Raw genomic sequence first — 16,196 nt, 5'->3', positions numbered from 1 at the left:
TTGAAGTACAGTATCCACCTTTTATGGAGGTAATCACGCATAGTATTATCAGTGGAACACGTTGATCTGTCTGATCAGTCGTAGACGAACACTACCTGAGGGAACTGTTTTTATATTCAGTGTTGAATAAGGTTTATTACATTTGTAATTGCAATTATAGATATGTACATAAATACCGGGGCAAAATCTAATACTGGTGAAATGTGGAGGGGGTGAGATGTCGGGGACAACCTATCCGGACGCCACATGTTGGCACAGTGGGTAGTGCTGCAGCCTCACAGTATGGCGGCCCGGGTTCGTGTCCTCCCTGTGTCTGTGTGGCTGTCCTCCCACAGTCCGAAAGGTGTGCAGGTCAGGTGGACTGGCGATGCTAAACTGGTCCATCTGACCATTCACCCCAGCCTGCGATGGACTGGCGCCCTGCCCAGTGATTATTCTCGCCTTGGGATCGACGGCAGCCCCTAAACGCAGCCATGCTCAGGACTAACCAATCGTAATCTGTCAAAGAATTTAAAAAAGGCAGGAAGCATCCGCGGGGTCAAAGATCATTTCCACAGTGACGTTGCTAATTATTAAGCTGTGTTTTTAATCTTCTTCTGCAAACTCAGTGCCAAGAAGAGAAAGCCAGCCTGGACAGACCGCATCCTTTGGAAGGTGAAGAATCCCGAATCCAAAGCCTCGACTCCACAGACGGCCTCAAAGCGCCATTCTGGTGTCCTGCAGGCCGGAGGCTTAGTGGTGAGCCAGCACAGCTATCGGAGTCACATGGAGTATGTGGTCAGTGACCACAAGCCGGTCTCCTCAATCTTCACTCTCAAGGTGAGGCCGGTGTAGAGCGTTGTGGTCGTATGCCTGTGTGGCTGTTGTTAGTTTGATTGATTCGTTAGTCCCTCTATAATTTCGCTTGTGTCTGCCTGTGCTCGATATAAACAATGGTTGTCACAAATGCTCTATCCCTCCACAACAATAGAGAGGAGTCCGTGTTGTGTTCCTGGCAGAGTTCTGCTCTTCGCCTTCTCTTCAAGTCTTCAATTCTTTTCAATTATCGTATTTGGTGCACACTTTGTTACTGAGCAAAACTGCATTACGACACCACCATTTTGCACCTACTCGTTCCTTCACTTCAACGTCCGCCTCCCAATAAAATGAAAAGGCAGACACTGCGTAGCGCTGAGCAACACAAACGGCCTCGCCAGCCTACAGACTCACACCACCGCACAAAAGCAGAAACATCGACATCACAAAAGACCAACCAGCACAGGCCTCAGAACAACAAAGACAACAGATGACAAATCACAGAAGATCAGTGGCAGCAAGTCTCACACCTCGATGGTGAACGAAAAACGAATTACACGCACAACCTTTCTGAAGAGCAGACAATGAGAAACATTACAACAGAAAAACTACAGGGATTCCAAAAAACTGACGACTGCAAACAAGACATTCCCTTTATATTACGGTGTAGACAATTGCCCGTTCATTTAGCGTATTGTACGACCATCAGCAGGTCACGACGACAAACGTTTGATAACGTCAGAGTTTATTTGCCAGGTCTCGTTTTTAACCTTGTACACATTTTCCAGAGTGACATTGAAACCCGAGTTAAACGTACAGGTACTTGCGGGTTATTTTCACTGACGATAACGTTTATGCAACAAATTGCGTTTTTCAAAGATTCTCATAGACGTCGGTATACCACATGACCTGACGGCCACACTTCTGTTCTGTTCACGTGACACTTTGGATTGTAAAGAAGTGACTATAATAACTAATCACGGCGCGATTCTAATAGTCACAAGTCACTACTTGTTCAAATAATCTCAGTTCTTACTCTTAACGTGTCGTGTTCTTCTCTCCCTCATCATTTCGTTAATGCTTTTATTCTCGTGAAATATTCACAAGTACGATTTGCTAGTTGACTGCTGAGGTGTGTAATCTGGTGATGACATTCCGGACTGCGCCCCGTTCAGAACCTCTGCTCATAATGCCAATCATGAATTAAACGACTGGTCCTCTCTCTGCCAGCTCTGTGTGTCGTTAAACGGGTTGCTGATTTTCACTCAGGAAACTCGTGGTGCCCTTTCTGTGCCGCACTATAGTGACGTGATTGCTTTAAAGGGTTTCTCTGAAGGTTTGTGCTTTGGCTTTTAACTCGTTTTTGCCTCTCTTTTCAGTTTCCCTACAAGATAGACGTACCTTTTGTCCAGCTGGCAGTAGAGGATGAATGGAATGCGGTGTCTGATGCCATCGTCCGGTATAAAATGGCGCAGACCTTTCCTCGCAGTTCTTGGGACTGGATTGGTCTTTACAAGGTATTTATGACCCTCGTGTGCACTGCGTGTTGTTAAATATGAGCTTGTGTTTAGCGTGTGAATCTGCACAATCTCTGACTCGCGTGTCCTTAATTATGGCGTAGGCCAAAAAAGATGCCATTTCCAAAACAGCAAATCGCCGCTCAGTGCTGCCGACTGTTGGCAAACAGAAAGTGAAGTGAAGTATCCAGGCCACCATGTGAGAAGTCAAAGCCAGCCAGTGTCTAAGACGAGAAGATGGTTGGGGGCCTTTTCGTTTTAAGTACTGAAAATGTATTCGTAATACAGGGTGAGCCAAAATGAAGTGGGTGAGTGGGTGGAGGGTCCCTTGATAGGTGAACCCTTGTAGTTTTCAGTCGGGTGCTCACCTTTGCTTTCGCTGTTCTTCAAAAACAACGAATCCATCATCGCTATGCAATGCGCCTTCCGCATGCCCTTCAGCATTCCTCCTAATCGGAACACAATTCTAAATTTAGACAGACGGGCACGACGTTAACTGTAAGCTGTGATCACAACATACAGGATAAGACAAGACCCCCAAACCGTGGAGTAATGGAGACACCACTATTAGAGGGCTGCATTTGGCAGGAGGCGGCAGGAAAAAGAGAGAGAAAGAAGTTAGGAAAGGATTCGGCACCCAATATTGCTCAGTCCTTTCCTTCTTTCTTTCTTTCTCTTTTCTGCCACCTCCACTCCTCCAAGCAGGCTTTGCCCACCTTCCACCCGACTCTGGCTCCTTAAATGAAGTGAGGTGGTCTCCTTTATAGTGCACTCTGATCCTTTTCCTGCAGTCCAGTGCTCCGGGACTGTCCTGGCACCCCCTGGTGGTGGTCACGGGCCCCGGCAGGTTTGAGCTTCTAAGCTTCCAGCCCAAGGCCCCGATGCCCACCCGTGTTCTGTGGGAGGTGTTGCTGTGAACATGTCCTCTCCACCCCAGTCCTTCCATCAGAAGACCCACCCCGGCTGTCCATCACAATGTCAAAAAGGAGAATTTTAAAATTGGCCGATCATTTAACTCCTAGTCAGTGTGGTGGTCTTAGTGCTTTGGTTTGTCAGATTTGGGGCGGTCGTCCTTTTCTCTTTAAACAACTTGCTAGACTTCCGGTGAAGAGGTCCATTCAGCTTGCTGACGGTGTCTGCGTCCCCCATATTCACAAACGTCCCTTTTTACGCTGGAGACGCAGGTCTCAGTGTTGGAATGCAGCAATCACAGCTACAGCTTGTCTCAAAGGTGACATCTGCTGGACATTTTGAGCGCAAATAGAAAGAACAAAACAACAACAACTTAACTCCAGCCGTCTGCTATTCTGGAAGAGCTTCACAATAGGGACGAACAGTTGGGGCGTCAAATTGTGGCTAAACAGATAAACCTTTTAGTGTCTTCTTTGTAATTCTGGAGCAGTCGAGGGCAGAAGGAGCTGCGCACAGTGGTGGGCTGCGTCATGTCGTCTGCTGCAGTATGGAGTCTGACAAGTCACAGCAGATACCGGAGCTGGAGCCCCTCTTATCGTAACTCCCCAGCTGCTTTTCTAGATTAGGTGCAGCTGCTGTAAACGTCACCGAAAAAAAGTGTCATGGGCAGCTCTGAAATCGTGTGTTTAAAACATGTAATGGGCATAGGGGGTCCAGAGGCGCTCCAGGGTAAAGGGCAGTGCCCGCTCTTGTTTCTTTGGAGTACTGTGCTTGGTGACATTCTGATTGTGTTCTGCCACCCTGTACTGGGCCACTAACCTCCTAGCAAGTGCCACCCCCAAATCAACAAGGCCCACTCCGTTATGGGACACCCCCTGCCAACGCTGCACATCCTCTCCGTGACCATCTGACACAGAGGACTTTGAGCCAGCGAATCATTCAGCAAATGTGAGTCGAGAAACGCGACTGGCGCTCCTTCATACCAACCACAGTATGCCTTTATAGTGCCATACTGCACTTCTCATCTTGGGCCAAGTCAGAAATGTTCATCCTTTTTAATCATGCTGGTGTGTATTTATTTGTCATAATATAAAAATAACTATTTATTTATTGCACTTCTGTCCCCCAGGGGACAAATACAGTTCTGTCTACTATATAGCCCCTTTCCCATCCACCGGTCTGTCTCATTAGCATATCGCACCTTTCACATCTACCTAGCAGAGTCCACTGCCATTCCTAATCAACATGAAGCCCCCTTCTGCCCCCTACTGCCGCCATGACCAGTCAGCGGAGCTGCCTCACATTCAGACTTCCTTCTCTGACTGACAAATCTCACAGCCTTGATTGTCATTAGCACTGCAAGTTCAACTCCGCAAAACCTGAAGACCTCGTGTCAGACCCCCGGCCGAGTTTTAGTACGCTGGCTTGTGTGCGACTTGATGAGCTTGGCCCTAAATACTAGGGGGGTGTCATTGGTTTAAAAAGGGGCACTTTGATTGGCCACATCTTCCATGTCTGCTCTGTGCTTGTGGCCCTTCTAGAAGGATCACATCTGCACGTCGGAGTGTTTGTTCTTGCGCTGCATCTCTTCAGTTATTTCTGCTCCTCGCCCTTGCGTGCCAGTTTAGTGCCCGTTACTGAATTTGCGGTGGCCTCTTCACTCTTATCAGCCGGAGAATTTGCTACAGAGATGTCACTTGCTTCTCATCAGGGCATAGTTTAAAAATAGCGTGGATGTCGCTGCGGCGTCTGCCTGCCACATCTTTCCTTTGTCTTCAGTAATTACGACACCAACCCCTTTAGCTCTGTGACGTGACGGGTTGTCGATCTTGCCAAGGATGAAGAATGAGCTTTTAAAACTACCGTGTTTTGTTTTTTTTTCCTCTTAATAGGTTGGTTTCAGGCATCAGAAGGACTACGTGAGTTATGTCTGGGCAAAGCATGAAGATCCGGTGGGCACAAACCAGCACTACCAGGTGGTGATTTTCAGCTTTTACACATTCCTCTTTATTGTTCCTTTTGCCGTGTTTTATCACACGTTGCTGCCAGGCACACCAGACGCCATGCAGTGAGTGGGCACCTTCTGAAGGTGAAACAGTTGAATGATCACATGGGTATTTAAAAAAGGGGCAGGGGTCTGCTCACAACATTCATCTGTAAAACGCTGGTGGATCGGCTGATAACGTCTTCCATATGCCCCTGGTAAGAGGAGCGGCCCCTGCCATGAGATGAACTTCTTACACTTTGGAGGCCATTCCAGGATTGGCTGTGGAGTATTCAGCACATGTCGTCTCTGCAGCTATTAAGTGACGTAGCTCTTTGTCACTAAATCACAGATACCCTGTTGTAGCTGTACCAAAGGGTCCCACTTCAAGCTACACGACCACTCCCCACCCCTTTATGTTGTTGACCAAGTAAGATGGACCACCAGCCGGTTTACATTTTGATTCTTCCATCAGCATGAACCTGCGGCATCTGGAATTGATTTGAGCGGCCCCTGGTCTTCTCACCTCCTTCCATTGAACCACCTCGTCATAAATACAGTCGTGTTTGGTCCTAAACTACTGCACCCCGCTCTTAATGAGCTGTGCTAACCCACTGTAGATGTACCCCCTGTTTATAAAAAGTTGTTTCTGTCGGCCTCTTCTGGGGAGAAGGCTGCTCTCCAACGACACCGAAGACCCCTACTGTAATTACTGAGCAAAAGAGTAGAGCCTGACATGGTGGTCAATCAAGTAGAGAAGGGAATAAAATCAAAGTAATTTGTTTAGGTGCACAGGGGCTGGGTGGTCTGCACCAGAGAACTTTTATTTACTGTCAGCAACCAGGATCACCAGACACAGGGCCTGCCTCAGAGCTCTGCAAGACGGAGGCAAGTGATGGTCAGTATGGCGACACGTTGGCGTTGCACGTGTTGCAGTAAAAAGACTAACTCCAGACAATAAGGGGGACCTTCAGACGGCATCAGTGACATGTGGACTCTGCTAAGTGACGATCACTGCCAGGATTTGCCTGTCACTCCGTCACTGCACATACTAAACAGGACTTTTATATCTCAGGTTTATTGAGGTCTCCCCAAACCTGCTTCTGCTCTGAGCAAGTGCAGTGACCCGGGATCGAGGTGGGAGGCACAGGATTTAATGTGCGCAAGAGCTGCCATATCAGAGACACCCTAAGCAGTCAGACGTCCGCTCCCCTTCTGACAGTTAAGGAGTTGTGCTTATAGCTGTGATGGGGGTCATGTCGTTAAAGGACCCCCACATTCAAGGCCTGCCTCCAGCAGAGCAGCAGAGTACGGGGATGGCAACCTGAGTGCAGTGTGAGGTGACCTGGATTGGCACGTGGTAGGGTCTGATTGCTCGTAGAGTTGAAGGTGTTCAGCTTTGGGTCAGGGGGGCTCATGAGGCTGTTTTATTCAGTAAAGGCCCAAAGTGGGGGGTCCTGCTGCTGCCTCAGAGGATGAGTGACGTACGCAGGTGCTGCAGTGCCCCAGATTTGCTGGGTAGACTGTAGAGAGAACGTGGGCCCGCTGTTGCCAAAGAGGTCCGACTTGGCCACTCTAGCCTAAGGACCCAAAGCTCCCAGAGAAGAAGGGAAGAGTGGAGTAGAAGAGGACGAAGAGGGAGGGTGGGACCTTCATGTTCCCATTGAGTCGCACGTGTCACGCGGAGGTTTGATCATCCCTGTCCTTGAAGAAGGTCTCCTATGGCTCCAATAGCTTGGAAGGGAGTACCACGATCCTAAAGCCCCCAGTTCCAGCTCCCCTAATGGTGAGGTGGTTTTGGTGTGCAAACAAACACCAAGTGTGAGCTTTAGGATTTATAATGGGCACCTTTGGCAGTGACAAGTCTGTTTGGTCTCTAGTTTAAGGGTCTCTCTATGGGGCTCGAAGGGTGTCCTGTAATCCCACGGTGGGTAGAATGGATGAGGGGGCAACCTTTATGAGTTGCAAGTCTGGTGGACCATTTTGGTTTTAGGAGTTCTTGTGGAGCTCCTCTGCTTAAGGGGGTGCTCTGTAATTTCAAGTCACCTGGCTGATGATGAGAATGAGTGGGGTGTCCTGTGAGGGGGAGTGTGAACAGCCCCCCTTAGTAGTCAGAAGTCTAATTGGCCACACCGGCCTAAGGAGCCTTCCTGTGGCCCCCAATGGCTAAGAAGAGGGTTGTGTAAGCCCAAGGGCCTGAGCTCAAGACCCATTACTAGGACAGTAGAGGGGCATAGAGAGGGAGTGGGATCCTTAGGCCACGTAGTAACCACACATGGCACTTCAACATTTAATCACCCTTGTGGTTCACAAAGTTCTCCTGTGGCTCCATTGGCTCTGGAGGGAGTGCTGAAGTCCTAAGGTCCTGCTGCTAGTGAGAGGGTCTGAAATGGAAGCACACAGAGTGTTAGGTGATTCTCATTATGGGGTATAATGGATCCTTCTTAACAGATTAAAGTCTAGTGAGCCAGACCCTTTAATATGTTTCTCTGGTGGCTCCAAGGACTGAGCAAGGTGGTCTATGCTGAGGTCTTGGGTTCAACTCCCTTGTTTGTGTAAAAATATCAGTTTACTGAGTGAGGATCCAAGCCTTATGCCATTTAAGAGGCGGCTTTGCTGGTTAGAAGTCTGATGACCAGTGAGGGGTGCTGACTGAAATCTCTGGTGGCTCCACAAGTTAAAGAGGTTGCTCCTCATCACAAGGTCCCAAGTTCAAGTGTTGTGGGTGTAGATGAGAGAATCACATGACAGCCTCTCTGGTCTTTGTTATGTCAGGGGCTCTCTTAGAAGATAAAAATGTGGTTAGCCACTGTAGTTCAAGGGGGTCACAGTGACTTGAGTTCAGGTGCCACTGCAGCCAGAGAAAATGAATATTTAATGGTCTTTAATGGGAATCCTTACTAGTCAAATGTCAGGTTGACCACCAGCCTTTAATGGGGTCTCCTGTGGCTCCACTGGCTAATAGGGCGATTTGTAATTTGGAGATCCTCAGTTCAAATCTCATGGATGAGTGGCTGATGATTCTTATGCTCTGTAAGACGCCATCATAGCAGATAAAAGTCTTTTCAGCCACACCTCCATAAAGGGCTCTCTGGTGGCCCTATGGGCTGAGACAGGTGGTCTGTGAATTTTAGCCTGTGAGTTCAAATCCCACTACTGGGGTGAAGGTTGTCTTTATGCGGCGTAGGAGGCATCGTAGCAGACAAAAGTCTGTTCAGCCGCACAAGTAAAAGGTCCTCCTAGGTGGCTCAAAGAGCTGAGGAGTGGCTATCACATTCCCAATGTCCTGAGTTCAAGTCCAGCTCCCTCCTTGGAGAGGAAGTGTGAGTTTTGTGTTGAACTACTATCCCCCAGTTAGCAGTCAAAATTCTGACTTGCTAGTACAACTCAAGGGCTTCTATGTGGCTCTAAGGATAGAGGATGTTGGCTTGGGTCTCAAAGGTCCTGAGTTCAAGACCAGCTCTTACCATGAGTTTTATGTTGGAATAAGGTCCCCCCTTAGTACCTAAAATTCTGAGCGGCGACATTAGCTTAAGGGGCTCCCTGGTAGCTCCAAGAGATAAGACAGGTGGTCCGTGATCCTCAATCTCTGAGTTCAAATCCCAGTGCTGGGGTAGAGGTTGTCCTTATGCTGTGGAGGAGGACATCTTAGCAAACAAAAGTCTCTTCAGCCTCCCTACCAAGAGGAGTTCTCAGGTGGCTCTAAGGGCTGAGGCGAGGCCTTGACATTCCCAACATCATGAGTTCAAGCCCAGCTCCTTCATAGGAGAGGAAGTGTGTGTGTTTTGTGCTTAACTAAGGACAATCTCCGAGCAGCTGAAATTCTGCCTGGGGACAGTAGCTTAAGGGAATCCCCAGTGGCTCTGAGGGTAGAGAGTGATGGGTTTAGTGCCACGAGACCTGAGTTCAAATCCCGCTCCTGCCATGAACACAGTGTGAGTTTTGTATTGGACTAAGGTCACCCTCTGAGCAGTTGAAATTCTGCCTGGCTACAATAGCCAAAGGGGATCTCCAGTGGCTCTGAGGGTAGAGACAGGTAGCCTCTGCCTCAGTGGTCCTGAGTTCAAGTCCAGCTCCTGCCATGACCACATAGTGTGTGTTTTGTGTTTAACTAAGGACCATCTCTGAGCAATTGAAATTCTGCCTGGGCACAGTAGCTTAAGGGGATCCCCAGTGGCTCTGCCGGTAGAGATTGGTGAGCCAAGTGCCAGAGGCCCCAAGCTCAAATCCCAGTGCAGGTGGTCAGGATGAGCTGGGTGTTGAACAGGTGTGGCTGCCAATCTTATGCTGTGGAAACAACCCTTTAAGTAGATAAAAGGATCCTCAGCCCCTGGACCATTAAGAGCCTCCCACATAGCTCACCACGATGAGGCAGGGGCTCCATAATCCAAAGGTCACCAGTTCAAATCCCACCTCCATCACTAAAAAAAACCTTCTACCTCAACACTATGTGATCTTTAGGCCAAGTCTGACACCTACAAGTCTAATCCATACCTTTGTCTTGTCAGATTTTCTTTGGCACACCAAGCTTCCTCTGAGAGCCCAAGGCTCCACATTCAAGTGCAGTTGCTGCAGAAGAGAGAGAGGAGGCGCAGTGACCACTAACCACATCACTGACACCACAACTACCTCGAAACAATCGCCCAATGACTACAGGGGGTCGGGGCCTGAACAACAGATGCTGCACATTCCATCATTTCATTTTGTATAATGCCTTTCACTGAGTACACTCACCACACGGTATGACGCCTCCTCCGGTAAAATGCAAATTACTGAATACGGAAAAAAACACATCTGTTAAAACAAAGCAGAAACGGGGGACGATAACGGAGACAACAACAATCTTTATCCATTAATTAATCCATTATTGTAATAATAATAAAAGGGGGCACTCAGGAAGGGGGTCTATCTAGTAGTAAACAAAGACTAAGCTGGGCCTATGGCATGCTGGGTGAGTTGTACAGCTGTAGGGAAAGTAAAAGTAAAGCCAACGTCACACTCGACAACTCTGCCAGCCCGTTACAGTTGTGACCTACTTTTACGTAATCTAACTAACTGGCAGCCCACTAGCAGTAAACCAGTAGCCGAACAACTGAGAGCAACCGGTTGGCAAATCGCTCCCTGTGTGTGCAAAGGGGGGTTTACACCCAATGGATGCTCAACCACAGGTAGAACGCACAGAATGAAACAAACGATGCGCACACGTTTTGAACCTCGCAAACCGAAGTGAGGCTCGCCTGTCTGATATCTCGTGTTTTACGTATTAAAACAGAACGGAAAAACAAAAACTCGGGAGTGCTCTCTCATGGACTTCTTTGTATACTCAGATATGGGGATGGATATTTGAGGAGTAAACCGCAAGACAACCATTACAGTTTGATATTATGTACATTAAAGAACCTTCAACAACAAATCAAATCATATAACATATTGAACAATTAGTATAAAAGTAAAGATGAATAAATCAGACTTTAGTAAAAAAAGTCAAGTGCCACTTCCGGTTAGCAGATATAGTGCAAAAGTTGATAGAAAGCTACGTTTTGTACCTGGTATTAGTGTACCAAATTTGGTTGACCGAAGTGAAAGCGTACTCAAGTTATCACGTTTACAGACACACAGACACACGATTCCAAAAGTGGTATTTTCGGACTTAGGGAGGTCTAACATTGAGATTCATTAAAATCTCGTCGTCAAATCTTTGGACAATTCCAATACTTTCCCTATACTTTGTATACAAGAAGGTAAAAAAACGCCTATTGCTGAACGCACAGCAGCATCGACGTAATGCAGCACCTTGTTTGGCTGTCATAAAAAGGGGTGAGGGGGGCACAACTGCGCTGGAAACTGCTCGGTCAGCGTGGCAGCCCAGTGACTTTCATGGGGCAACGGCGATTATGACATGCCTCACAAGAAAACGTGACATTGGCTTGAGGGGAGCACAGCAAACGTTGTCCAGTATTAAACGGTTAATAAGATGTTAGCGACTGAACACTAACTTCACTTTTAATTAACCACCGAGGGGATGGTGCGTAACATGTCATCACAAATGGGATAAACCAGCAAGTCCCCCACTTGTCACCCAAGTAGAAGGCTGTCTGGGGGGGAATTAAGCACAGGTTGGATGAACTAAGAAGAAAATCCACCAGGAACGAACACAAGGAACAAAAAAAAAAAAACTATCAAAATAACTATATAAAAAATGATCAATGCATAAAGTTAAAAAAGCCACCTGGGACTGTCATTGGACTGCCTTACAGGACTTTGTGTCCCCCAGTTACATGTGCCAGTCCCTGTCCCTATTTCCAGAAGCTTCCTCAGACAGCACTGGTGCCACTGGCCGTTCAAAGCTTTTCACACCGACTCCCCCAATACCCCCTAGCACACATGCAGCCTTTTGTTTTGTGCTCCCATACACCACAGCCACGTTCGGTCACCCTGGTGTGGTGGTCCGGTCCACATCTAACAGAAGCAGAGACGTGCCTGCCCAGCGCCTGCTCTAACTGGCTTTCCTCTTCTCTTCGAGAGTTCTCCCTCAATCTGTTCTCTCTTATCCTTTCATTTTCCATGTTCTTTCCACAGCTCTGGTCAAATGCACGCAGCCTGAACCCATTACAGCACACACTCGATGGGTTGTTTGGGCTGTCGTTACTTAAATGAAGTCTAACATACGAGGCCTGCTGGCGGACTGACCGGCCTAAAACTCAAACCAGAATCTCCACGCAGGTCTCAAGCTACTTGGCCCGTTTGTACGGAGACGTCACTGACGATTACCACCTTTTGTTTTCTCTACCTTCAGGTGTCATTCAGCGAGGAGTCCTTGCCTAAAGGCTCAGGGGAGTACATTTTAGGATACTACAGTAACAACCTGAGTACCATTGTGGGAGTAACCGAACCCTTCCAGGTTAGAAATACACGTCTGTCCACTCCGATCAAACGTAACCGTCATTTTTGTTAAACTAACAGACAACCTTTACCTTTCCTCCACAGATCTCGCTTCCCACCTCCAGTCCCAGCAGCAGCCCCTCCGACAGCTCCGAGTACAGTTCTGAAGACGACAGTACCCTGGTTTTGCTCAGAACCAAATCTAGGAGCCCCAGTCCGGGAAAATCAAGGCAGCGAGGACGTCGAAGTAGGAGCCGCAGTCCAGTGCTACCAAAACTCCAAGGCCTCAATCTACGACCAAAATCCAGAGACAAGAGCAAAGGCCGCAGCCCTTCTCCTCGTGCGGGGCACGGAAGTAAAAGAGAACGCCTTGTACCCGAGCCAGAGGCACCGGCCAGCATGGCGGCCCCTCCATCACGCAGCAGTGGCCACAGCAGACCTGGCATTGAGGTCACCACCCCTGAACCCAAAGAGAGGAACAAAGTGGTGATGAGGAAAACGCCCGATGGTGCACTGGCACTGTCAGACAAGTCCAAGGACGTGGGATTGTGACATGCAGGGGAGGAATGGGGGGAGAATCCCACACTCGTACAGTAGGGAGACGGGACAGTTCAGTCCACTGCTGTGTGAACTCCAACCTCTCCAGGGTCTCTGTCACTGACTTTGGACCCCTCACGTCTGATTCCCCAGCACTCTCTCCTTTCTTTTTATGTTATCGATGTCAACTGGTACTTTAGGCTACACTCACATTACCAGGCTCAGGTGACTCAAACACCATTGTTTTTGCCCAGTGGGACACAAATCTGATGTGGTCACAGAAACCCAGATTGGAGTCACTTTCATAGGTGGTCCCAAATCAGGTGCGTATCCGATTTGTAGCCATGTGGCACGAATGACAAGTCGGGCTGAGCGCCATCGTCATCAGCCAGCACCGGCTGGGCAGTAACTCAACAATGGAGGAGGCGTACGGCCGGGACAACAGTCGCGGTCCTACCACTCCTGGCTTCTTTCTCATGCCCACACATCTCTTGGCATGGTAGTACCAGCCAGACCTGCCCGATTATTTTTCTCAACTGACTCATGACAAACATCTGACAAACCATTTGCTGTCCCGCAGAGCAGAATGTGATGCCTACACCAGCTTACCAGCACATCCACTGGGGCTGTTTTAATACCACAAGTCGTCTCACAAATGTGATTTTATTGTTGTTGGTGACACAGATGACTTGTGCACAACCAACCATATCAATGTGTGTGTCAGTGGACAGACACGTTAGAAACATCTAGAAGGGCAAAAAAGTCGGAATCGAGCGATGAGACTTGTAATGTGAACGTAGCGTTAGTGACCCGAGTGTCACTTTACAGACCACGGCATCTCTCCTGCACTCCGCGTCAACAGACTGTGAAGCAGCTGGCGTCACCACTGATGGTCACCCGTTGGGACTGGTGAAGAAGCTCAATAAACCCTTTGTGTACAATGCTGTATTTTGGTTGTGATTTCTGTAAATTACACAATTTAAAAAGTAAACCTGCGTTAATTAGTATTTCATGAAAATAAACCCCAACTCACATGTCGGGTGCCAATGGAACAGCTAGATGGCATTTGGACTAAACTGGATCAGCGAGCAAAACATTTCACAAAACGCCTTCCTTGGCAACCACAAACCCAAGACCCCAAACATACAACTTCGGACCACCCAACCACAACACAGCACAAGAGTTTAGCTTCTCATGTACCCTTTTCTCCAAGAATATCAAGCAAAAGCAGCACATCACAAAAAGCAAACAGGTACGTATTACTATTGCTGTTGTCAAGTGTGGCAGATACACTTACAATTCTACATGGTATATTTATTACTGCTTGACAGGAATGGTTACCTGTGCTTCTTCACCTTGCAGTCGCCTTCTGCCGTAACTGTCCTGGTCCCCAGTCCAGCTTTAATGGAGAGAAACGATCACCGAGGAACACAAGCGAAGCTTCACTTTTTTTTTTTGGCTTTTATTAAAGAAAACATCTGTACAAAATATTTTATAAACTATACACTATTTACAGAATATAAATAATTGACGTTGTACATCTGCTGGTGTCCTGTGTAGAATGATCATCGCTATAAAAGTCCACTGAGATGAGATCGTGAGGATAAAATGCCCCCCTTGGCTCCTGAGGTATCTGGTCAAGAACTCTCCTCCGTCAGACGAAATCACTCGCCGTTATTCAAGTCGTAAACACCGGACCCCTTGTGCACCGCCTTCAGTCGGCTAATGCAGTTAATGGTTAAGAGGCTTTGGGTGCACTGGGTGTTTACTGCCAACATTAGCACCGGAGCTCATTGGGACGGGCACTTCGGCTTAACAATCACCTGTCATTATTGATACCTGAAAGCAGACCCCCCCTTCCTCATCTGGATGCTCTTGACTTTGCAGGGCAGGGGTTTCTACAGCCATTTTGAAAGCTGTACTAGGAATGTGTCTCTGTCCTGAGGTTTAGCAGGCGGGCTAGGCAGGGTGGCACAGTGTCTCATATACTGGACTGCCAGCCCCGTCCCACCGAGTGCTCCTGAGATAGCCACCCAGGCTTGCGCTGCTCCATATAGTAATGCATTTCTGGACTTGTGAAGCGCCCTGCGTTGCTCCTCACTATGGAAAAGGGTCCGTCTGGTGCAAAGGGTCGCAAGTGAATCGGAGGTCACATATTCAGCTTTCCTTAAATGATCATGACCAAAGCTGAATGAGAGGGGACATCTTCATGTCTCTAAAAACCAACGGCCTATGTGACACCCCACCGGAAATGACATCAAAGTCCCCGTCCATTCACAGTGTAAACAATATATACGGTACATTAAATTAGTCCTCCTAGCCTTGCGTTTTCTTCATATAAATTATAAATACCATCTACAGTGTAATACATTTCACATAAACAGTAAATAACCAGAGTCACGTTAACAGGTGGCGTCATTTCTTGTGGTGCCCACCGTTACGTACTTCTTACACGCACACACACACGAATGGCTCAGTCAGTTCAAAGTGTTCACCACGCTACGCTGAACTCCGTCCTGGTTTAGTTCACACACAGAGTGACACGCAAGGCGCCCACACACACAACAAACATATTAACGACATGTGGCTGCCCCCAGAATCGCGCTGCGGCAGATTCAGAACTTCAACATGAGGGGCAATGAAGACGAGCTCTGGCTGGCTGCCTGCCCATCCGTTTTCTTCACTGTAAGTAACACAAAATAATGCTGAGGGTGTCCGGCAAAGATCAGACAGCAAGGACAAAAAAGGTTTGCCGTAAGGAAGATAAAACTGATGTGTACATGGGGGTACAGCATGGGGGGCAACATAAATAAAAAAACTTTAGGAAGGAGGATAGGAGGCGCTCATCTTGGTGGTGTGTTAATTAGATCAAGTGCTGTCTTAATATTATAACAGTAATCATCAAGTATCCCAACCAGGCATATAAAATATATAAATTAATAATAATTTACAAACATACCCTTAAATGTTACTTAATGTACAAGTTGTCCTTTGACCTTCTACGCTTAGAAATATTAAAAGCAGCCTTTAAATACGTCTCGTAAAAGGACAAATGACAAGCGGCACGCGGCACTGAAGGAGTCTGGCGCTACAGAGATCGCCTGCCTGCAAGTCCTGCAGGAGTCCGAGACAAGCGAGCAGTTGATCTCAAGTGGCTCTCGCTAAATGGCGTGTACTGCCGAGCTCTACAGACACAAGCAGTGCAAAATAAAATCAAGCAGCATTACGTGTCCGTCCTCCGAAAAGGTCTTAATACTTTTTTAAAAAAATTATTCTGCTCAAAAAAAAATGTCAGATTTCATTTCTTGTAGTACGCCCCAAACCTCGAACAACTTCCAAGCAGTGGCATTTGCTTGAATTTCATAACGATGTTAGCATTGTCACTTGCCAGGTGACAGTTTACTTTCCTGGCTTCTGTGGGAATGAATAAAAAAATGTGTAACTGTCTCTAAATGTTTAAATTTAGACGATTAGAAATGTAATGCCACGTGGCCTTTACTTGTCATTTGCCAAGCAATGTGATGTCTTCAGGTATAACTTTAAAACCCTTAGTAGTATGCACCTCTGTC

General features: G+C 47.6%; 1 protein-coding gene across 1 annotated transcript in view; it reads left to right on the top strand.

Annotated features, from left to right (window-relative positions):
• Positions 1–13,575, top strand: part of inpp5jb (inositol polyphosphate-5-phosphatase Jb) — a 45,182-nt gene extending 31,607 nt beyond the window's left edge. The window contains exons 9-13 of the mRNA XM_039772210.1: positions 609–819; positions 2,175–2,312; positions 5,117–5,200; positions 12,005–12,109; positions 12,196–13,575. Coding sequence (XP_039628144.1) covers positions 609–819; positions 2,175–2,312; positions 5,117–5,200; positions 12,005–12,109; positions 12,196–12,642 — 985 coding nt within the window. The 3' untranslated portion in view covers positions 12,643–13,575. The remainder of the gene's footprint in view (positions 1–608; positions 820–2,174; positions 2,313–5,116; positions 5,201–12,004; positions 12,110–12,195) is intronic.
• The last annotated feature ends 2,621 nt before the right edge of the window (positions 13,576–16,196 follow it).

Source organism: Polypterus senegalus, chromosome 12 (genome assembly GCF_016835505.1).
Source record: "Polypterus senegalus isolate Bchr_013 chromosome 12, ASM1683550v1, whole genome shotgun sequence".
Lineage (NCBI taxonomy): Eukaryota > Metazoa > Chordata > Cladistia > Polypteriformes > Polypteridae > Polypterus > Polypterus senegalus.
Note: the sequence above shows the minus strand (reverse complement) of the source record. Positions and strands in the feature narration are given on the sequence as shown.